We start from the raw sequence: 25,065 nt of genomic DNA on the forward strand, positions 1-25,065 counted from the left end.
TACAAACATTTGCACATACTTTGCTTACAATACATACGGATTGCTTAATTTGGGGATAGAAATATTTCAACTAACAATAGGTACTTTAAATGTTACACAGCGTGTAAAGTAATTACAAAAATCAGTCAATTGCACGTCAAAAGCCCTGTAAATGTCTTGACTCCCATATTCTCTTCTCAAACGGGTTTTAAATCTCTATTGAAATACGTATGTATGGAAATTACGATTATTCCTATTTAAACAGTTTTTTCACCATGGATTGATTGCTTCCTACATATTTAATCATGGTGTTACATCATTTAGCGGAAGTGCGGCCGACCACATCCCATGACAATAACACCAAAGATCAAGGTTGTATTTTCCAAACAATTTAATAGTTGTAAAAATCCTTCCGAGAAAAAATATAATAGATACCGTCATTAATATGGGTAAGTTATATTTACTTGCGTAGCTATATTATTGTTGTACTAAAACATTTTGGCGGTCAAATGGTTAGCACGTTTGCCAACCATGCAAGAGATCTCGGGTACGATTCCCGATATGAAAATGAGGAAACATTTTTATGAGTTGATTTCTGGAAATATATATTTATAATTGAATTGTATTACACATTGTACCGCAGGCGAGAACTTCTTTCGGGCAGAGATCTTTTAGCTTTATGGCTCCTAGGATTTTTAATAAGGTTAACGATATTTTATTCACTACTATACAAAAAAATAAAATAACACAATGGCTTATTAAGGAAGAAAAAAAACTGAAAGGTTATTACATTACATCACAAGGTAAGTAATATTAATATTATCCACGACAATTTAAACACTATACAATACAATGACAAGAAGGATAACATTTATATATAAACTCGTATGTATGTGTATTTAAGAGTTTGTATGTGTGTATATATATATATATACGTGTTTGGGTATGTGTATATGTATAAATTATTGATATTAAAATATTGAATTTAAGTAGGTACCTAGGTATTTGTTTATGATTGAATTCCAAAACATAAAATAATTCATTTTCAAACATAGAATTCTTTTCGCAAATGTCAAACTAGGTTCTTCTCAATAACGGCAGAGATAATGTACAACTATTACTAGAATAACGGGGCGCACTTTATTCGTGAATGCGATTTTCAAAAATGTTTTAAATGTCAGTTGATATTATTTTAGCATTACCAAATATCCAGTAAAAAGAAATAAATAGAAAGAAATTATAAAGAATGCAAGGAAATAATCGGATTGGGATCCATAAAAAGCGAATGTTAGTAAAAATTCAAAAACAAAGTTTTTTTTAACACAAAAAAACATTTTTCCATTTTTTTTGTATATGCATTCTCGTCTAATGCAACCTTGGTAAGTCGATGAAAAAAATATTTTTGCTTCTAACATTTTTCGAAAGATTAAATTAAAAATTTGAACATCTACGAACATGCGCGGGGTAAAGATCTACATTTCGATGAAAACCGCACGTAAATCGGTTAAGGTGTTTAGGAAGAGTTCAGCGACATCACACGTACAGAAAAATTACATATATATAAAGATTATCCAAAATCCAGTAAAAAATAATGAATGGGTGGAAATTATAAGGAATAGATCCATGGAAAAAAAAGTTGTTCATTCAAATACAAACTTTTATGTACCGAAAACGTTAACGGGTACGTTTTTGTGTAACTACTATTTTCAATATTTTAGTATTTAGGGCGCGTCTATGTGTATTAATAGTTCCATGTAATTAAGAAAAAATTATGGAATATTTTTTATAATTGATAAACAATTTTTTAACAGCATGAGAGATGTCTTCTGCTAATTGATCTGATAGGCTGGCAATCCACTTCTTCGTATTGTTTAATTATTCATGCCCGCTCATGGGAGAAGACTGCACTCCTAGGCTGGTATTCCAAACGCTGTCGTGGCCGTATTATCTCGTGTATTTACATATAAAATACACAAAAAAAAAAACTGTTTTCTCGTGCCACAAGTGGTTCAGAATAGCACCCCTGTAGCTCAATCACAAATAACTATCGACGTGCTAATAAGCGACGTGATAACAATTTCTCACCATGGTTATTTATCCTATTCGTGATCACAATGGAACATCCGTGAACACCTAATATTAAATGTCAGAATATGTACGTTTCGCGACGTATAATCCTGCTGCGCAATCACATATTTTGATTTCACCGGTGTAAAAATGGAAAATATTTCAAAACGGCTATTTTTATTTATTTATTTATTATTTATCATGCTATTTATTGCATTTAGCCAGCGGTTGGCAAGCCAAATGTCAAGAAAAGCAGTCGCCATAGTAATTGTAATTTATTTTCACTTTTATATTAAATACTCCTTACTATTTTGCAAATGCAATATATTGTATTATTTTTTTATAGTAAACGCCGATTTTTCGCTAATGAACTGTATTTATTTACGAGGAAAACAAAAAACAAACTGACACGAGCGTTCAATTAGAGATTACATACGCGTTGACTTATGACTATGATAACTTAAGCATGTTCATTGTGATCGCTCAAATGCTTAGCATGTTTTTAAGCACGTCGATAGTTATTTGTGATTGAGCTGCTAGGGACCTTATTGAGGCAAACGACAAGGCGATATCTGTCGCCGCATATTGGAGTGGCAGGATATAATCCAACCGAACACGCTAAGTATTAACATTTAATGCGAATCAATTACCAATATTTTTGTTGCTTCACAGTATGACTTAAAGCATATTAACAAAAACATATATATGTTTTCGACATAATAAAAAAAACCTGTCTAAAAAAGGCAAATTCGTAAGGTAATAATGATCACTATTTCCTTATAAGGACGCCAGAAGTTATGCAATCTTCATAGCATAATGTTAGTCTGTTAGTTAATTTTTACATAACGGGCGTCAATTTCGTAAACAGACGAAATAATAATAACATCAGCAGTGCTATTCTAAACCGCTCTCGCGGCCGTTGAAAACACTTTTATCTCGCGTATTTTTACCAGGGCTGCATTCGCCGATAATGCATATACAAAAAATTGGAAGGATGTTTTTTTTGTGTTTAAATAAAGTTTGTTTTTGAATGTTAACAAACAACATTCGTTTTTATGGATCCCAATCGGATTATTTACTCAAATTCCTTATAATTTCTACATATTAGACTCGACTATTTTAGACTCTTAAATTAACTAAATTGCAAGAACGAAGAACATCGACCGATCTTATGACTTTATATAAAATAATAAAACCAATGTTTGATACCCCTGATCTACTGAAATTGATTTCATTCTATGTACCACCTAGATTAAGCAGAACATCTACAATATTTTACTGTCAAAATTCTCGAACGGTAGCTCAATATAACTCACCTATTGTTAGATTACAGAATACCGGGAATGAATATGCATCACATTTTGATATATTTAGTTTATCTCTGCCTAACTTAAAAAATAAAGTGAACAACATATTTTTATCAAAAAGAGCAAATCATCTTCAGAAGATTGGGTTGGAATAGTTATAATTTGATTGATTAATGTATTTTGTTATTGTATAATTTCTTTAAAATATGTATTTCAAGTAATTAATAATGTGTACAGTACGAGTATATTAATATTTCATACTCGATTTTTTTTATTTTTAATATTTTTATTTCTTAGCAATCGTTATACCACATATATGTAAATGGCAGAAATGCCGTATATAAATAAATAAATAAAATAAAATATTTATTTATTTTTACTGGATTTTTGATAATTCTAATATAATAGTGACCGACATTTAATGCGTTTTTGAAAATCGCATTCCTAAATACAGTGCACCCCTGTTGGTGAGAAAAGCAGGGTTTGACATTTGCAAAAATAATTCTATGCTTGAAAATGAATTATTTTAAGTTCTGGAATCAATCGTAAACAAGTACCTAGGTACCTACTTACCAATGAAAAGTTACACCACCTTTTTACGTTTATCTAAATGGTTTTTACTCTTACATATTATATGTTTACGCATGCACACATTTAAGAATGTACCATAATTTTTAAATTACCATACGTTTTAACGTATGATTTTTATTTAGAAACTTTACTAGCCTGTCTTTCAACCTTATATTCAATTTATAATTTTATCATTGTTTACTGTATGTTTCTATAATACAAATAAATAAATATTTCCTGGACGGGCACCCGAAGCCTAAGACTAATAACCTTACCTTCATGTAACCGATGATCCTCCAAAACCCTCTCCTGAAAATATTACATTTCAACCGAATGCCGCGTTTTGAAAAAAACGGTCCTCAATGATTCTTCTCTACTTTTACCAATTCCCTGCGAAATAAAAAAAATACTCTGCATATAATTCAATCTTATTTTAAAATTAAACACCAACCATTAATATTTTAATATCTTTATTCAAATGATACGAAAATAAAAGTTTTTTAGCAACAAATAAATTTTTATTTATCTAAAACAAATCTTGTGCTTTTGTCTCATCAAATTGATGTTTCAAAATGATATGAAAGCAAAAGTTATTTGAATAACAAATAAATTTTTATTTATTTGAAATATATTTAAAACAAATCTTGTGCTTTTGTCTCATCAAATTGATGTTTGGGCCATCTGTAGGAGAATAAAAACATTAAATTAATTATTATATTATTGATTCGGGTTGTGGCCCTGTGATAGTGTTGCAGACCCTGGATCAGACATCCCAGGTTCTACCCCTCTCTAGCACAACTTTTTATGACAAATTTTGTTTAAAAATTTGTTATATATTGCTAAAAAAAGCAATATATTACAAATTTTTAAACCAAAATTAGGAGTTTCGTAAATTATACGATAAATTAAAAAAAATAACATTTTACGAGTATGCATAGCCATTCTTAAATTATTATTTTTTAAAATATGAAATCTAATAAAAGCGTAATGGTAAAATAAAAATCCATCATCATTCCATGTCCGCTGCCTAGATGGAGCGTGTCATAGTGTCCACAAAGATCCTCCAGGCATCTCTGTCAGGTCGTCAGGTGCCGCCACATGTGCATCCTCCCAAGTCAGGTTTGCGCTTCGTAGTTTTGATATGAACTGTCAATGAACAGTCAGCAGCGGACGTCCAGGGCGCCGAGAACCTGATGCCTTGTAAAATAGGCAAGCCTGGTTAAGGCTTTCGGGAGGCATGTGCAGTACATGACTAAACCAACCGTATCACCTCCGCTTGAGTTTGCTGCGTCCGTAAATAAAAAGTACCTATACAAAATTGAAAACTTTTTTCAAATGTTTCCTTATGGATATGATGCTTGTCTAATGCAAGGAGAGTTCCTGGTAAGATGACAAACGTTAAAAATGTTTTTTTTTTCAAGCCAGGGTATTCTGTACGATTCACAACTGTGCATTCACAACTGTATTGAGTCTCTTGACCTGTTGCGGTGCAAAAAATATATAGTATTAAAAATTACGTTGATAAATCAATAAATGTTTTTTTTACAAAACCCTATAAATGGTGGATTTATAAACATTAACGAAAAATGAAAAAGTGAATAGTTTTTTTTTCTATCTTTGAAAATATTTTTACTTTTGAATAATTCCAGGACGTGTCTAGAGAGATTTGGACATACCAACGGAAAATTATCTTCAGTCTTAGTTAACTTAAACTAAAGAAATATTAAACATTTTGGGATATGTAAATAACCATTGGATCAAAAACCAGCAACATCACTACTGGACCAAATCCTGCCTTTAGATATTTTCCTAATTCGTTTAATTACAGGCCGACCGCCGTAACATGTATCAAAAGCACACTTTAAAAATAAAGAGATTTGGACATACCAACGGAAAATTATCTTCAGTCTTAGTTAACTTAAACTAAAGAAATATTAAACATTTTGGGATATGTAAATAACCATTGGATCAAAAACCAGCAACATCACTACTGGACCAAATCCTGCCTTTAGATATTTTCCTAATTCGTTTAATTACAGGCCGACCGCCGTAACATGTATCAAAAGCACACTTTAAAAATAAATGTCTTGTAAAATTAGTGGCTCAACACATTTTGCAGTTAGGTGAGTGAAACTATTTTCTAAAAGGTTGCGAAAATTTAAAAACTTTTAGTCAGTTTCGTTTATTGACAATCCATCGACTCAGCCCATCTTATCTATTTCCACGCATCATCCATACAAATTACACATGGATTATATTACCTTAAGAATCTGGACAAGAACTCGGAGAAGACACGGGGGAAATGTGTTGCGACATATCATCACCGCTAGAAGTATCGCTACTGATTGGTTTCTTCTTTCGAGGCATACATCTTTTGCGTGTCACAATATTCAATCTTCTTATTTTTTCTTTTCTCCTCGGCCTGCTATACATTAAATATAGATGTCAAAAAAACAGAGCTCTAATGGACAAGGTAAATAATAAAAAAAATATACAATTACACAAAAGATTTTAACATACATATGTAATAGGTTTTGAAATTATTATTATAAAATAAAATATATACATCGTAGTAATTTTCGTTTGATTATAAATTTTTCTACTATGTTTTAGATACAATATTTTTTATAATTCCGTAAGTCACATTGACATAGTTTAAATAATTGGAATTGGTGCATTGATGTAGTACCCTATACATAAATGGGTGTGAATAACGGTGAAAAAGTTATAATTACTTGTGGTTAGAAAAGAGATGGTTCAAAGTGGAAGCTAAATGTTCTTGTAAAATATTTTTGAACTAGTCAAACTGCGTAATATTTACATTTTGAAGTACAAATATTGTACATATGAATATGATCACATTACAGCAAAGAAAGCTTTCCAAAGTGTAGAGTTGATCATAAAATGGTAAAAAATTACAAATCGATTAAGGTTAGGAATTATTTACTCAAAAATGCTTTCAAAAACTTGTCAAGTATCAAAAGTCGATTGGCAGGATAAAAAACGTCTAATGGCAGTGGAATGTAGTATTGTATTGTGAAAATAACTTACGGGTGATGTAATTGTTTTTTTTCCCCGTTTGCCAAAAATTATTTTGTTTTTATGATTACATTTTTTATAATTTGTTAAACGCATATGCCATTAAAAAAAAGAAGCTATGGAACTACCGAGCCATTCATTAAACCGGTTTCTTAAAAATATTTATCTCCATCTGTAAGGAAAAACACATAAAGAGGTGTTTCAAGGGTTTATAATTTAGTTAACAGGAAAGGATTCAGGAATTCAATGGAATTATTTAAGGATATACTTATTGCCACGGTAGTAAAAGATTATAATTATAAAATTACATTTATTTAATAAAAGATATTATTTTTAAAAAGGCATTTTGATCAAACTGATATAGTTACAAATTAAAAACAATATTAATATAAAATGTATATAATAATATAAATCTACATAATAAGATTACTTATTTTTACACCCTTAAAAAAGTAGTAATGTACATAGAAAAATATATCAAATGCACCACTGCATTCACAAAACACCAAAATACTTTATTTACTAAATCCTGACATTTATGAGTTTATATAAAACATTATTGCCAAATGTTATAATATTAACTCCTTTGGATTCAGTACCTGCAATACATCAAACAATTTAGTATTACAAAATGATAATGTAAATAAGACTACATCGAAAATATAAAATGCTAAATGAATTAAATCTATTATGTAAATAAATGATAATCAATCAGTTAACCCTTTGCACTTGAAAGGTTTTTGTTTTGTGCACACTGCCAACACAAGGTATTTTTTCAAGTAGAAAAAAAAAAACATTTATATTGATATATAATTAAACATATAAAATAAAATATATTTTAACATTTGTTTTGTTAAAATAGATATGTAAGAAATAGAATGAACAGAAAAATTATTATTTCAAGTTTTTCTTGCTATGGTATTTTATATTACAATCCCCAAGAAGTCCAGTATTACTTTTGCAAGTTTCAAAATATAACTTTGATTCTTTCCTTCCACCTGGAATTTTTTCATTTCCCTTTCATCATTTCACTCCTCTATTTTGATAGATATACTTTCAGACGAAATAATCACGAAAACATTATTGGAGCGTGACTGCAACATAACAGTGCAGTACGCATTGAGTTATAATATTTCTCAGAACAGATAGCTTACAAGGTGATAATATACCCGGAAAGGATATGTGTCGACCTTGGGACATGTTTGTCTGAACAAAAGATTTCATTATGGGTTGATATCTCACTTGCTCTCTCACTTGTCAGATCATAAAAAATACACTTCTCTGCAGAACTAACCTACCTTTCAGCAGTACGTACAACTTTACGCAGGCACAAGATAAATCCATAACAGATTCATTAAACAATTATGTGCAAAACCATCCTGAACTTTTATAAAAAGATAGCTGAATATTTTTTAGTTTTTTGTAACTTAGGCTACACTTTGTGATATTAAATTATACCTGAATAGTTCTGCATTAATGTTAAATTTGAATGAAATATTACTCATTCCTCGATAAATTATTATTACTTAATAGTATTTAAATGATACTCAATTAAATAATATTGAAAACTTAAAAAACTAATATTTTTAAATTGTCAAGAAATGAGTTTTTTTTTTCCCCAGAGCAGCGGCACTCGAGAGATACGGCAGACCATGTTTGGCGCCTCTATGGCAACATTCGAGTGCAAAGGGTTAAACATCGAGTTTCAGATGAAATTTTGAAAAGCGTAAATACTATTTTAGTGTTCATTTATAGTATATTTATTTTTGTATTTCAATAACCGAAGTTCGATCTTACATTGATTTAACTTTATGTTACATTAATATTTCTACAGAAAACATGAACTAAATAAAAATCATTTTTAAAAAATACACAAGTTTCTGCAAAGATGGTTCTAAATAATTATTAAAATGCTACAAAAACCCAACTATACAGTAAAATTTAAGAAGTTAATGAATCCTTAAGAACAGTACATAGATACAAAGAGCAAAATAGTACAAATGTCTTTACCACTCAGAGTGCGGTGCCGTTTTTATTGATGGAATTATATATGCTACTATTATTTAAGGTATTTGCAATATTTAAATCTGATCAAATGTTTCTATTTATCTCAAAATAATGAGGAACTTCAGCCCTACGGGAAATTGGATACAAAAAATGTTTTCTTGCATGCGGTAAAAATTAGAGCAATAAATTGTACGGTAAAATGTAAGAAAAAAAAAAAATATATTTTAATAAAATTGCACTACTTTGAATGATGTCACTGGTTCATATGAACCATCCAATGATATGAGAGCTATGAAGGATATCCGGTTTGGTCACCGTAAACGAACCAATCGGAAGAACTGTCATAAAACAACCTCTGACGTCACACGAGGAGTAATTTCAGAAATACAAAACTCTAAAAAAATCATAGCGCTGATAATACGATATATATATTAAAAAAATTTAGCTTCGTTTAAAATTCCATCAACAAAAAAAAGATACTGAACTTCCTCATTGTATTAGATACAATTGACATTTTGGTGGTGGCCAGTTTTGAGAAAAACAACTATGTGACTAGGTTAACAAAAAAATAATGATCATAGTATGTATTGAAATTTGTTCAGCTAGGGTAATGAAACACTCTAGAAATATAGTTAAAGAATGGACTACATATTTCAAAAGAAAAACTTGCATAAAAGTTTGTTACAAGAGAGATTAGGTATTTTTCACTTAGGTCTTTTCACCATCAAGACGACGAAATTATTTATTTCATCATCATCATCATCAGCCGTCTCTTGTCCAATGTTGAACATAGGCCTCCCCCTTTAGTCTCCATATTTCCCTATCCTGAGCCAACCGCATCCAACCACTTCCTGCAACTCGTCTTATGTCATCAGATCACCTTGTCTGAGGCCTGCCGACACTTCTTCTACCCGTTCTGGGTCGCCATTCTAGGACTTTTTTGGTCCATCTAGAGTCTGTGATTCTGGCTATATGATCAGCCCAGCTCCATTTCTGGTTGGCAGCCCTATGGACCACATTGGTGATCTTTGTTCTCGCTCTAATCCATGTATTGGTTTTTCTGTCTCTCAACGAAATACCCAGCATTCTCCTTTCCATGGCTCTCTGTGTCACTGATAATTTGTGTAATTTTTTTTTCGTGAACACAAAAGTTTCACAGCCATATGTCAATACAGGGAGAACACAAGCATCAAAAAGTTTCTTCTTTAAGTAATGTGAATACTTCGGAGATTTTAGGATATATGAGAGCTTACCAAAGGCGGCCCATGCTAAACCTCGCCTTCTTTCTATTTCTACCTCTTGATTATCTTTGCCGAGCTTTATTTCATGTCCTAAGTATATATAACTATCAATCTTTTCAATTATTTCTCCATTTACGAAGATGTTACATGATTGGTTTGCATCACTCATTACTTTAGTTTTTGAAGCATTCATTTTCAAGCCTATTTTCAGGGATGCTGTATTAACTTCGTTTATCATGTTTTCGAGTTCTATCTCATCTTTAGCAAATAGGACAATATCATCTACGAATCTGAGATTGCTAATGAGTTCGCCGTTGATGTTTATTTATTTATGCTTTATTGAGGTAGTTCAGAACTAATATAACTTTAAGAATTATCATAAACTTAATTATGTTAGTGAATTAAATGAAAAAAATAATATTTTTGCCCTCCACATACCAAAATCTATGCATATATATGTGCCTAATTGACAATTAACATTGACAGTCAACAAGAGGTTCAAATCCCACTCTTCCACAACTCGATCTTCATTTTTTTTTAACAAGTTATTTACGACTTTTAGGAAATGGTCAGAAAATTTGAATATTTGAGTAAATAAAAAGAGCTTGGATTAAAAAAAAAAAAAAAAATTTTACAATGGTGAATTATGCCACAAGAAAGACCCAAGTTTGAGAAAAATCACCCAATTATTGCATCTGACCAGGATTCAAAAGCCATATCAATTGGCTTAGCGAGACTTTTAAAAACATGTTTTGTGGGATTATGTTGTATAAATTGTATGTATTTTTTTATTTTTTTTAAGGCAATCCATCCTAATGAGGATGATTTCTAATTGTATGTAATTAGTCATAAAAATAAATGTCAAGCGTCTTAGTCATTTCACCACTGGGGTTGCCATTGTATATGAAGAGCTTAACACTCTGAGGGTTAAGGATTTATCAAGTTCTTAAATTGTTTTTAAAAAATACAGATAATAAAAAATAATGCCATTAACAAAAAACATCATTGCCCAAGTTTACGGCGCTAATCTAATAGAATTACTCTAAACATAATTCCAGATTATTTATGAATGAAATATATTTTTAAATGTCATAATATCCTTAATATCCTTAATACAGGGAATATAAAAAATATACACATGCATAAATTAAACTAGGGCAACAATATTTCAAACTTAATGTAATAATCATAATAAAGAATAAATAAGCGCTACAAATTTAAAAAATAATTATTTCGATAATACAACAAAAAAAACTTACTAAAATAAAACAACACAGAGAGAAAGAAAACAATAAAATGGTGTACAATTGAATGAAAGTGTTTTGAATTTGACTAATGCTAAAATTAAATAACTAATACATAATATGGTAAAATGAAAATTCGCAACATGAATATGTATGAATAAATAAATGAAGATACTCTAATGATTTAATAAGCATCATGAAAGAAGCGGCTAGGTGAAGTATTTATTGACAGAACATCAATACAAATACCGTTGGGCTTCTTGATCCGAGTCGCCATTATCCTCTTCTTCCTCGTCATGATGACCTGGAAAAAAGACATTTTCAAAAGTTGAAATAAAAACTTTTCAATGTAAAATTCACACTTTTAATAAGTAAATAATAAACGAGGTTCCTCAAAGGCAGGATAGCCTGTTCCAGAGACTTAAACTTTACACTATTTAATACAAAAGTTTCAAACATATTTTACTGTATGCGCGAATGAGATCTCGACCCAATTCTAACAGGAAATTATTAATTCATTTGGCAAATACAGACTTCATTTAGTTTTCCATTCTTTTGCCAATCTTTTTTATGAGTTGGTTATTTTATATAACCAACTCATAAAAAAGTATTGGGTGATGAATTTTCTAGTAAATGTTACGGAAGAGATGAGCCGGGTTGTGGTCCCGTGGTTAGTCTCGCGAATACATGGAACAGAGGACCAAAGTTCGAATACCACCCTACCACAATTTGATTCCCGTTTTCAAATAGTGGGTTATTTACAACTCATTGAAAATGGCCATCAAAATTGAATGTAGTTATGCAGAAAGCAGCAAGTCCACAATTTTGCAAAAATACGATATTGGTATTATCGGGTGCAGTAAGGTCAATACTATGTTCTGCAAAAAACAGCCAGGCTGCTTTCATACAAAAAACTGTAATAATCACCTTATAAAAATAATGACGATATAAAAAATGGCATTTCTCAATTTGCAGAAAACGCCTACAGCTCTAGAAGAATCTTACAATACTTTAAAACTACGACTAAAACTAGTCAATACGTAATTAGATACTTGTTTAAAGTATAAAAAAACTAATGTATTAATTGTTTATCATTTGTCAAAGTCAAAAATTTTCCAACTGTTGTGTAGATTTGATTATTCACTCTTTTCACAAATGTGCTATTATCTCAGTATTACTTTTCTATGGTTGGCTGCTTTCTACATAACTACATTAAAGTGAAATGTCTCTTTTAGGAAAAGAACGGTAATATTTCTCTGAAAAAAAAAAAGATTGCACCTCACAGGTAATGAAACTGCATAAAGTCTGAAAATAATTGTCATTATTTGTGTAAAAATAATCTTAACTTACCAAGATCTTTTCGTTTTCTGGTGTATGCTCGTTTAGAGGTTTGTGGGGGTAATTCAGCTTCTCCGTGAACGAGAGTATTTCTATACGTCAGGAGTGGTTGCCAATCTTCTCCCCGAGAGGACGGCATTCCTGCAGCAATCTTTTGATCCAATAAGTTGAGGCTGAAATATTACATTGCACATTTAATTAAATTACGTTGTTGTACAATTTTAGTTGCCCTAAATTCATGAATAATACCCTATTTCAACAGTTATTTGTAACATAGGAAAATAAACATACGAAAAAAAAATTGTTGTTAAAAACAGGTTGGAAAGCCCACTAGCCCAGACAAAATACATTGCTTAATAGAATGAACATTTGCAATGAGGAACTTCAGCCCTACGGGAAATTGGATACAAAAAATGTTTTCTTACGCGGGGTAAAAATTAAAGAATTAAATTGAATCGCAAAGTTTCTTGAAAATGTACAGAAAAAATAATAATAAATATTTTGATAAAAACGCACTACTTTAAATGACGTCACTGGTTCATGTGAATCAACCTATAATCTAAGAGCTATGGAAGATTTCCGGTCTGCTTGTCGTTTCTGGACCAATGGGAAGAACTGAATGAGAATAAGCGGAAATGAACCTCTGACGTTACACGCGGAGTTATTTCAGAAATACAAAACTTTGAAAAATCGTAGCGCCGATAATACGATACATAAAAAATTTTTTTTTTTTTTTTGACTTAGTTTAACAGTCTATTAACATATAAAAATTTTAAAAAAAACCACTGAACTTCCTCATTACCGTGATAGAAAAGGTTTTTTTTTTATGACTTAAAAAAAATAATAAGACTATTGTAAAATGATTTTGTAAACAATTTAAATTTTTTTCTATGGAAGAGCATTTTTTATTTTATTATTATTTTAAGTTTTTATTTGCATTTTACAATGGCCGGTGTGTGGGTATACATTTTATTTTAAATTTAAATAAAGGCTGGGTATACAATTTATTAAAAATTTAAATAAAGGCTACTGGAAGAATATGATTGATATCAAAAAATAAAAAATAAGTGCTAATATTAGCTTTTTTATCCATAATTCTGTCAATTTTTAAAAATTTAAACACATCCAAATAATTCATCTCCATAATATTGTCCTTATGAAATGCATTTTAATTATAAAGTTGTTACCGCAACTAGGTAACTTAAAAATCAGCTATAAAAAATTTTTTTAGTTAACTACTAAAAACACTTAAAAAAAAAAAAAAAAAAGTGAAAATACTTGAGAAATACTTATTTACTCCAATTATTAAATTTTCAGACCGTTTCCTAAAAACTGCAGAGAACTTGGGCTGGAAAAATGGAAATAGAGTTGTGGTAAAGTGGGATTTGAACCTCGGACCTTTGGTCCGTGAGTCCACAATACTACCATGGGACCACAACCCGGTTCATATCCTCCATGAATGCTACAAACAAGTCGTGATACATTCGAATCATTTTATGATTTGATTCACCCTGACTTGTGCATTTGTAGCATTCAGTGGGTACAGATGTACCCTAGAGCGGCGTTTTCCAACCTTTTTAAGCCTGCGGACTGGTGAAAAAAGAAGAAAAATTTTGCGAGCGGTAACGCAGGTATAAAAACTTTTATTTATGTAGTATTTTGTTTATTGGTTTTTAATATTATATTATAACACGCATAGAAATAACAAATGACGCTTTTTTAGTACAGGAATTTTAAAATGGGAGACTAGTATTTCTGCGGACCGGCAGAAAATCTCAACGGACTGGTACCGGTGCCCGGACCGGCGGTTGGGAAATGCTGCATTAGAGGATGAAGCACGGGAATCCACTTTTTGCCGTTTTGAAGTTAATAATGTAGAAAGTATCGCAATAAGCTATTTTATATGCAAATGAAACACCGAAGTCCACTTTTGTCTTATAAATACGATATCTTAAGAAGTACTATTATTATGAAAATAATTATTATTTTACATTGAAAATTCTTAATAGATTTGAATTATCTCATTTGGTTCAAAAGTTACGATGTTTTGGGCATCGCACAATCACAAAATCTTGTTTCCTGAACATTTCATTCAATGTGACTCCCGTGGTTTATCCTTTAAGGTACAGATATGTATTATTAGTGGTTAATTAAAAATCGCTAGTTTTAAAATTACCTAGTTCCCCTAAATAAGGTTGAACAGATAAAAAATCTAGTAGGTAGTGTAAAGTGATGCTGTGTTGCTGTTGCCTGCTGAGTGTTCTAGGTGACAATTAACGATTGCAGGTAAGCGAATCGCTTTTTTGCTTGTTTTTTATGATATTTATCTATTCCGGAAATTCTCTCATATGGAGGTTTCATGCAATATATTGTTTTTGTATGGTTGTTTCTATTACAAATCTATCTAATCAGCTGCCATACGACCAAAATTTGAAAGGTTTCATTAGATGACGGTAGTAGTATGTTTTTGACAAAATATTCGCCGGCTGTGCAAGAGTGCGCAACGACAAAATGTGCAAGGGTGCTCGCGCAAAAATCGGAAATTCTCAACAGTTCTCCATACAAACATAAATTAGAAGAAGATGAAGCAAGTAGAAATACTAAAACAAAGAAAAAAGCGGCTCCTTTATAAAAAATGTTTAAAAAATCTCAGCAAGATCCAAAAAAAATCTTGAAATGGCCAGATTGCGGAGAAATATTTAAGGAACCATTGATTCAGTGCAAAATATGCCAGGAATGGGGGCACGATAGATGCACTTGTTATTTGGGATCTGGAGATTATGTTTGTGATTTTTGTCTTTGATAATCGCACCATATACTGTTTGCGAACTGGTGTACACACTTGGGCTGCAGGGTGTGCATGAGTGGGCGCACTGACTTTTAAATTATGTGTAGTAATAGGTAAGAGTTAGACTACTCGCATTTTTTCTTGTAACAGCTAGATAGTGAAGAGTTAAAATAAACTTATTTTTATTGTTCTAAAATGTTTAGTTTTATTTGCATTAATTCTAAAACCCAAAACCGCGCACTCTTGTCCCACCCTACCCTAATATTATATTAGGCAAAATACAACTGCTTTGGGAGTTCTGTAAATGTATAAAAGTATAAAAAAATAATACAAAAATAAATTAATGCTCGATTGTATGAAAGCATCTATTAAAAATATTTTGCTTACACAACTCGTTTGTCTTGTTTGAGTAACTTGTTGGTGAACTCAGCGAGGATCTCCAGGAACATGAGGTGTGGTGGAGGAGAGCCAGGGTCTACTCCTCCTTCAACCCCTCCCCAGTCCTGTACGGCAAACTGGATGCCAGCCCGGTGCAGTGCTGTGATGGCTTCGCGGTTCTTCAGAGCATCCAGGCCAAATGAGAGAGCAAAGCGCTTTGCTAATTCCTGTAAACAATGAGGAAGTTCAGTGGTTTTTTTAAATTTTTTTATTTGTTAATAGACTGTTAAAATAAGTCAAATTTATTTTTTTAAAATTTTTATATATCGTATTATCGGCGCTACGATTTTTCAAAGTTTTGTATTTCTGAAATAACTCCGCGTGTAACGTCAGAGGTTCATTTCCGCTTATTCTCATTCAGTTCTTCCCATTGGTCCAGAAGCGACAAGCAGACCGGAAATCTTCCATAGCTCTCAGATTATAGGTTGATTCACATGAACCAGTGACGTCATTTAAAGTAGTGCGTTTTTATCAAAATATTTATTATTATTTTTTCTGTACATTTACAAGAAACTTTGCCGTACAATTTAATGCTCTAATTTTTACCCCGCGTAAGAAAACATTTTTTGTATCCAATTCCCCGTAGGGCTGAAGTTCCTCATTAATACAAACATAGTGATTTCATATAAATCACAGGCTTTTCACAAAATAATATGAAGTTGTTATATATTGAATTTCCATTCACTTCGTAACATTTCAAGATAAATTATTATAAAACAAAAATTTTGTGATTATTTCAAGTAAATTATACTTCCAAACCAAAACTCAGATCAATATTTTCCAATACAATAATGTTTTTTTATAAACTTGGATTTAATTACTGCAGTATTTTCTTCCGAATAAACTGTTTAATCTAGTTACAAAAATCCAATACCATTCTGGTATATAATATAAATGGGGGAATTCAGTGGTTTTAAAAAAAAAAATTTTTGTTAATAGACTGTTAAACTAAGTCAATTTTATTTTTTTAAATTTTTATATATCGTATTATCGGCGCTACGATTTTTCAAAGTTTTGTATTTCTGAAATAACTCCGCGTGTAACGTCAGAGGTTCATTTCCGCTTATTCTCATTCAGTTCTTCCCATTGGTCCAGAAGCGACAAGCATACCGGAAATCTTCCATAGCTCTCAGATCATAGGTCGATTCACATGAACCAGTGACGTCATTTAAAGTAGTGCGTTTTTATCAAAATATTTTTTATTATTTTTTCTGTACATTTCTGTACTGTTTTCAAGAAACTTTGCCGTATAATTTAATAGGCCGTAGGGCTGAAGTTCCTCATTGAACAACATCAATTTGGATTATAACTATTATTTTTTTGAAAGAATAGATAACTCTTCCAACAATTTAACTATCGATTTCATAAGATTATTTGTGAGAACTTAAAAATGTCCATAGCCCAACTTCTGAAATTGGAATAAAACATGACAAATAATAACATGCTTTAATAACTAAGCCAATAAAAAGTGAACTTTACATACCTTCAAGTCATTGAACTCTGACATGTTCCGAGTGACTCTTCCATTGCACAGAGGAAGCATGTCTGTGAAGAGACTCTGCATACTGAGAACCATAGTCAGGGCGCAGTTTAGTTTACTGATTTCTCGAGCCTTGCCTAGTGTAGACTTAATTATATCACCATAGTCATTATAGCACTGTAAACCAATAACTGAATATAATAAACATTCAAATGATGATAGTCGGAAAGTTTTATTGGATCGTAGACTTAAATATACCTTAATATAATGCTTAAATACATCAGCGGCCCGTTTTGTTGGCATTACATTATAAACTATGAGTTTACAGTAAGACGCCAAAAAGTTTCTTCTCTTGTGTAGTTCTTCGATCCTTCTTTCATCTTGACCGTCTAAAACGTATGAATTTATATGAAACTGGGTAGTGTACATTAATTTGGTATAATAAAGGGTTAAAATCTTCTATTTAGTATGTTTTCATAAGCATTTACAAAGCACAGAGATGAAACCAAAGCTTGAATATTAAAATGAAATGAAACATTGAAGCATATTATTGTATATTATGTGAATAAATATCATAAAAAATTGCACTAAGCAGAAAATTGTGAGACCTAAATATAAAAGAAAATTATATATCTATAGAAAAAAATCAATTACGCATCTATAGAAGGGACGACCAAATAAACTATGCAATATCAAAGATCTTTTGGAACATATGTAGCATAAATAATATTATCAATGAACATAATGATTTTTTTTGATAATATACTGGTTTATTGTATTACAAACTCTTAATTAACATCGTGGCCATCCCTTTTCTACAGAAAACTGGGAAGCTTTATGCGAGAGATCAGCAGAATCTTGTTTTCAAATTATGTTTATTTATGTAATATCCAAAAATAATTTAACAGTTGTAAAGGTACATGCATATTTAGATACATCATATTTACGTTCAGGTTGATTTTAGTAGTAAAATTATGTTTAAACATCCCAGAAGCAAAATTTGATGCGAAGCAAAATGGCATAGCACGCAGAAATAATTAGAAAAGGTAAAAAGGAATGTTAATATGGCTGAAACTAAAAGGAAAGAAAATGAATGCGACCAGGGCTAATTTTTCCTTAGTAATGATAAATTATAACAATTCAGCTAAATTTTTATAAGGACTCGAAAAAATGTAATAAAAGTGGGTGTTACCAAAAATATGCATTACTTAGTATGGTTAATTGGAATTTGTTAGGTTGTAAATAAATGACATTTCTTGTAACCACACCAAATTGTACAAAGTTGCTAAGTTACGGAGTGAGGGGGAGATACACGAGAGATGTACCTATGTCATTACTAAGGGAAAATAAGCCACCTTTAACTGGCAGTGAGTTATGTACCATAGTAATATTCTTACCCAAATCCGAGAAATGAGTAAGCGGTCACAATTATTTTATCGGCGTGACATGTAAAACAAAAAACACACATCAGCTAAGTGTTTTTGTCTACATTCTATAATCTATGTCACAGAATCATAAATTTGAAACGAGGTATCAATAGTTCAAATAATGCATATTTTTTTGTAACACTAAGAGAATTTAGAAAATGTTTTCACTCTTACTAAGAGATTCCAACAACAATAATACTACGGTCACATATTAACAAAAATAATATCTTCAGAAAAGGTAAAACATTGATCAATTCATATTTTAAGAAGACACATGAAACTTACCGTAATTCTGTTGGTCAAAGACAAAATGATGAACAAACGCATTAAGGAGATCTCCTAGATCATCATCCGGCTCATAGACGAGCCATTGAATCTTTGGTTCGTCTTTGTACTGAACTGAATATAGTTTTTCAGAAAAATAGATCAAAAGATCGCATATTGATACATATGCCTGAAAAAATATAAATCAATGAGAAATTATATTCAAAGTGATGGCGAAATAATTTGTTCAATGTAAATAAAAGTATAATACCTCTTCTTTAAGTCCTTTATCATATCCGTGTTTTATAATATTCTTACATTGGTCAATATAGGCATGTAATCTTTCTCTCAATGTTTGTATATCCGACGTTATATCCATATTATTTAACAGTTTGTCTTCCAAATCGACGAGACTCCATGTTATGGAGAAGAAACAACACTTGATGCAATACGAGAGAGCCTGAGTCGGGAATTCCGAGGATTCCTTGCACTTTGGAAGGTCATCGAACAAAGAGTCCCAGATATTAGTGCTGTTCAAGTTGTGGCATTCGTACATAATCGACACTTTTTTTAACGAATTCGTTACATTAAATATTTCATCTGGATCAGGCTCCTCACCCTAATGATTAAACAATATTGCGTTAAAAATAATAAAACTTATTCTAAACAAAGTTAAAATGTTAGTAATTAAGATAACCTCTTATTTACCCAGACACCCTAGTTTTTCTATTAATATTCCAAGTATTGATTATGTATTTTGTTAAGAAATTGTCTTCCTTCGTGCTTTGATTGAACAAAATTAAAATATTACCATGTATTTTCCTCTTCTTTCTTCCCAGTTGCATTTTTGATTGGCTCTTCACTGTTTTATTATATCCCTTGTATACATTTATGTGTACCACAAATATTATAACGTACCTGCAGTAATTTATCATATAATATAATAACTTACCCCTTCCATTAGATTACGCCATTCATCAATAGCTTCTTTGTATCTATTGACACACATGTCGGTAATAGTAGAACGTGCAACATTGCAGCGCGTATAAATAGCAGTACCTTCAGTACACAAAACTTCTAACGTTTTACCGCATGTTATCAATAACTCATTTTCAGTGTGAGTTGACACTATTTCCTTCAATTTAGCTAATAATGCTGTTAGGTTCTGCAAATAAACAACATGACAAGTATGATGTAAAATCAACATTTTTTGCAAATCCCGAACAAAGATGGTGTATAATTTTATGAAGTCAGCGCAGATCATTATTTTCTATTGATTCCTCACTATAAGTACGCATTTCAACCATATGTGTGATACTTTTTCAATGTTGTCGGTGAAAGCACCAATGAGGTACTTAGACAGTTACACGTTGTCATAAATGCAATCAGATCCCGAAGCCCAGCGGCACCGGTCCTAAGTTAGCCGCTCGTTTGGATTTTATTACTAAGGTTCTTGTTTTGAAAATTATGCTTTAAAAGATTGAAGAGTTTTTGCTCAATTGCTGGCAATATTTTTGTTGGATTTTGTTCGCTCTGTCCGAGAAATAGTTAGTTATAAAAGTAAACAAATTTACGGAGAAAACCATAAACTAAACTGAACTGTCAACAAATGTTTTCTAAATACGTTCGAGATCTCGCTATTTCCATGAGCATTATAACCAAGTTTGACTGTATATACTTTTACCTATCATTATACTTGTTCCAAATCGACACAGGGCATGCAGTCTCATGAAGTTAGAACATGTGACATAATTTATGTATTTTATACAATGAAAAACAAATGTTCTACTTACAGATTCTTGTCTTGAAGTGGTATATACATCCAAATCAAAATACTGAGGAATGCATACAAGATTGGCTAATTTTTCGGCATCAGCAGCATACTTCTCTAACAGCGGGGGAAGAGTTTGTATGAAGTGTGTTGTGAGACGTTGTCTGTCATCTGATACCTGGTGATTGAAACATAAATTTCAATATCTGCGAAAATTTACTGTTTGTTAAAAGAATATCATTTACTACATACTTTCAAGAAAAATTTAGAGCGCATTTCAAAGTTATTAGAACGGAATTTATTTTAATCTCCACTGTTATAAATACATTTCAACACTATGCATTGTATAATGTTTAAAAGTATTGTTTTTAAAAAATTAAGAATTTCCACTGGAGATATTTTTCACAGTACAAAGTTTATAGTAAACTATAAAATAAAAACAATTTATTCGATATGAAACATTAAGTACTGATGAGTAATTTTTTATTTTATTTGTAACAACTAATAATCAAATACAAGGGCTATCAACTTAATGAATTTAAATGAGGAAGTTAAGTGTTTTTTTTTTTCAAATTGACAATTAAAGAAAAAAATAAGACTAGTAAACCAAGCTAATTTTTTTTTTTTGTATTGTATTATCCGCAATATGTTTTTTAAAGTTTTGTATTCTTGGAATTACTCCGTGTGTGACATCTCTAGTTCTCTTCCGCTTCTTCTCAGTCAGTTCTGCCGATTGGTCCGTTGACGTATTGCAAACTGGAAATTTTTCACTTACCTCTCATTATTGGTTCGTAGGTAGTTCGTTTTCATTAAAATACCTTTTATTATTTGTTCATACATTTTCAAGAATCTTTGTAGTACAATTGAACGAATACAAGAAATTATTTTTTATATCCAATTTCATGTAGGGTTGAACTTCCTCATTGATACTAAATCAAACATAAGTAATTTACCATTCTGCCTAACGTTTGTGATTTCCACATCTCTACAATTTTTTTAAGTTGTATATCTAGTTAAAGTTAATCAGTCTAACATCGCTGGCTTCGAAAAGTAGCGTGGATGCTTGGACTAGAGAGAGGTAACTATTCAAATGCTGATATTGAGTCAGTGTTAATTACACCGCAAGACAAAAAAAAATACGAGTTTACCTGCTACCGCGCCCCTTGACTTTACTGAACCCTTTTTCTAAGAAATCCTTTATCGATACCTCTTTCTTTTGTTTAATAAATTAAGGACACTATGTGTCACCTTTCTACAATATTTACATTTTAAAATGTCTCAACAGTCTTGTTTTACCCGCGTTTGAGTGAACATAACACAACAATCATGGAAAGTGCAAAGCAAATGTCGATTGCGATAAAATCCAAAATAATCACATTGTCGCAATAAAACATATCTAATTGTGAAATATCTCGTCGAGTTGGGTATTCAGAAGGTGCAGTGAGGTTTTTATTAAAAAAAATCCAAGAAACTGGATCCATATAACGGAAAAAAGGAAGCGGACGGGGGCGCGTGACATCTGCCCGAGATGATCGCTTAATAAAAAAAATTGTTATGCGCGATCGATTTTTAACGGCACCTGAAATACACGCAGAGGTGCAGTCTACCAGCACATCAACATTTTCAGTAAAAACAGTGTCCAGGCGGCTGTTGGAGCATGGTTTCCAAGCACGGAGTCCCGCAAAGAAACCATTACTCACGGACAAAATGAAGAAGGCTAGACTGGATTGGGCGAAAGAGCACCAGAATTGGACCTTGGAGGATTGGCAAAATGTTGTTTTCTCTGATGAATCAAAATTCAACCTTTTTGGTCCAGACGGCAGAAAGATAGTTCGACGAAAACGTGGGGAAAGATATCATCCGTCGTGCGTCACTCGAACCGTTAAACATTCACCCTACGTGATGATTTGGGGGTGCATGACAGCATACGGTTTAGGACCTCTAAATTTTGTACAGGGTACGATGAATGCCATTCAGTACAAAAAAGTGTTAAAAAAACATATTATTCCAACAATCGAGGACATTACGCAGTATACCGCGGACCCAATTTTTCAGGACGATTCTGCGCCGTGCCATAGAGCCCGCACTGTGAGTACAAATATATATATTTTTAAATGCATTTTGTGACCACATGATAAATAATTTATTGTTTTTTTATAGATCAATGAATTCAAGGAGAAAATTGGCTTAAAATCGTTGACGTGGCCCGGGAATAGCCCTGATTTGAACCCGATAGAAAATTTATGGGCGATTATGAAAAAAAAAGTCGGGAAAAAAAAATCAAAAAACATTGAGGAATTAAAAAAAAACTTAATTCAAGTTTGGGAAGAAGAAATAACATCAGAAATTTTAGATTCGCTTTACGCTTCTCTAAATAATAGAATTTTACATGTTATAAAAAATAAAGGTGAATTCACTAAGTACTAAATATTTTTAAATGTTATAAATATGTTTAAATGTAAAATACTTTAATTTAAAATAAAGCGATAAGAACCTACTTCTTAAATATGAATTAAAAAATAACATGTCTTTTATTATTCCATCACAAACACTCGACCATAAATGAACCGTTATGGGTCTCTAAGGTTCGGGTAATCTGATACCTGATATATAATGGCAATTTCTAAGTACAATTCATGAGTAAGATTTTTTATTTTAACCTTGAAATAACGAGTAGTCATCACATATGTCAAACAATATAAAAAAAACTAATTAAATATCAAGAATAATTCATTATATGTCAATTTTAGTTTTTTTTGAGAACTCGTAAATTTATTTGTCTTGCGGTGTATTTCTAGTCAACAAAAACGTAGAACTAATATTGACTCCATATACATGTTTGGCATACTAAATGGTTTAATCAATGTGCCATCATTACTGCAACAGGTAAAATTCTGTATTCCGACTCGTAAGTTGAGAAATAATGAAGTACTGTTCATAGATCAGCAAAGAACCAACTATGGTCTTAATTCTCCAATGACCCGTCTTAGTCGTATTGTTAACTCAAGACAAGATCTGGACTTTCTTGGTTTAAGTTTACAACGATTTAAACGAGCACTAAATAAATAGTCCAGATCTTATCTTGATGTCCCTTATGTTTGTCAATGCTTCTTTTCTTCTTTTTTAATGTTTTTAACTATTCTCACATTGTAAAATTAATACCCTATGAATTGAGAATGTCAGTAAATAAATAAAGTATGCGTGATATCACATTGTCAGGGTATTTCTCATAGGTGGCATCTTATATTAAAATCAATAATATGATTTCATTTTTGGTTACCTTTGACTGTTCTTTCTGAGTGTGGTGCCCCTGCTTGCGCTGGGCCCCCCTGCCCACAGGAGGCTCTCCGGTGGCGGCCTGGCGGGCACAGCAGACCATAAGCTCTATCAGGGAAGACTCCTGCCTGTTGTCCAGGGCCTCCTCTCCGGGACCGGCCTCCTCTAGCAGGAGATCACTCATACACTCCCAATCCTTCATCATGGGATTGGATTCAATGAGTGAATCGACAAGGTAGGCGCCATGCTCGTGAAGCTAGCAAAACAAATAAAAAAGGTTACAGAGGGTCAGAATAAGTTTTTATACAAATCACGTTTTTAATTCTGACTACTACTTACCTTGAATAAGTTCAGACTGCAACAAATTATTATTGATACATGTGAATATTTTCAGTACTAGATATGAGAAATAACAAGAATCGGTGACATTCACCTGCCATATATAAATATATTCTAATAATGATGAAATGTAATTGAGATTGCTTGTGTACTGGCAACGATGAATTATTTTACTCTAAGTGAAATTGGTCATATAAAAATACATGCATATCGATTGATTATTGTGATGAATAGCATAATTTCAAATATGCACTTTATATTGTTCTATAAGGCAAACTAACCAAGGAAATAAATAACAAAACTTACTTCGGATTCAATAAAGAATTGAACCAGATCTCTTATAAGTGGTGTATTCTGAAGACGCTTCTTCCCTCTTCTGGTTCTTACACTCGGAGCATCTTCCTCCAATTTGAACAGTCGCACATTGAGGAATTCTCCCGCTGCCTGTTAACGTAAATGATGTAATAAATTACTTCAATGATATAAACAT

At 31.6% G+C, this 25,065-nt stretch overlaps 1 protein-coding gene across 5 annotated transcripts in view; it reads right to left on the minus strand.

Annotated features, from left to right (window-relative positions):
- Positions 1-4,466: 4,466 nt before the first annotated feature.
- The window catches only part of SA1 (stromal antigen), a 30,015-nt gene continuing 9,416 nt past the window's right edge, over positions 4,467-25,065 (minus strand). Inside the window, exons 11-23 of one of the 5 annotated variants that reach the window (XM_088241757.1) lie at positions 24,882-25,019; positions 24,241-24,492; positions 20,983-21,138; positions 20,142-20,354; positions 19,461-19,808; positions 19,211-19,379; positions 17,757-17,878; positions 17,502-17,675; positions 15,968-16,185; positions 12,805-12,965; positions 11,704-11,758; positions 6,185-6,348; positions 4,467-4,604 (exon numbers count right to left, since the gene is read on the minus strand). In XM_088241757.1, coding sequence (XP_088097883.1) covers positions 6,186-6,348; positions 11,704-11,758; positions 12,805-12,965; positions 15,968-16,185; positions 17,502-17,675; positions 17,757-17,878; positions 19,211-19,379; positions 19,461-19,808; positions 20,142-20,354; positions 20,983-21,138; positions 24,241-24,492; positions 24,882-25,019 — 2,169 coding nt within the window. In that variant the 3' untranslated portion in view covers positions 4,467-4,604; position 6,185. Of the gene's footprint in view, positions 4,605-6,184; positions 6,349-7,420; positions 7,562-11,373; positions 11,759-12,804; positions 12,966-15,967; positions 16,186-17,501; positions 17,676-17,756; positions 17,888-19,210; positions 19,380-19,460; positions 19,809-20,141; positions 20,355-20,982; positions 21,139-24,240; positions 24,493-24,881; positions 25,020-25,065 lie in introns of those variants that run through there. The other 4 variants (XM_088241749.1, XM_088241770.1, XM_088241777.1 and 1 more) reach the window with 4 other exon arrangements.

This window comes from Micrasema longulum, unplaced genomic scaffold, assembly GCF_059751315.1.
Source record: "Micrasema longulum isolate JH-2025_06_02 unplaced genomic scaffold, ASM5975131v1 h1tg000132l, whole genome shotgun sequence".
Classification (NCBI taxonomy): domain Eukaryota; kingdom Metazoa; phylum Arthropoda; class Insecta; order Trichoptera; family Brachycentridae; genus Micrasema; species Micrasema longulum.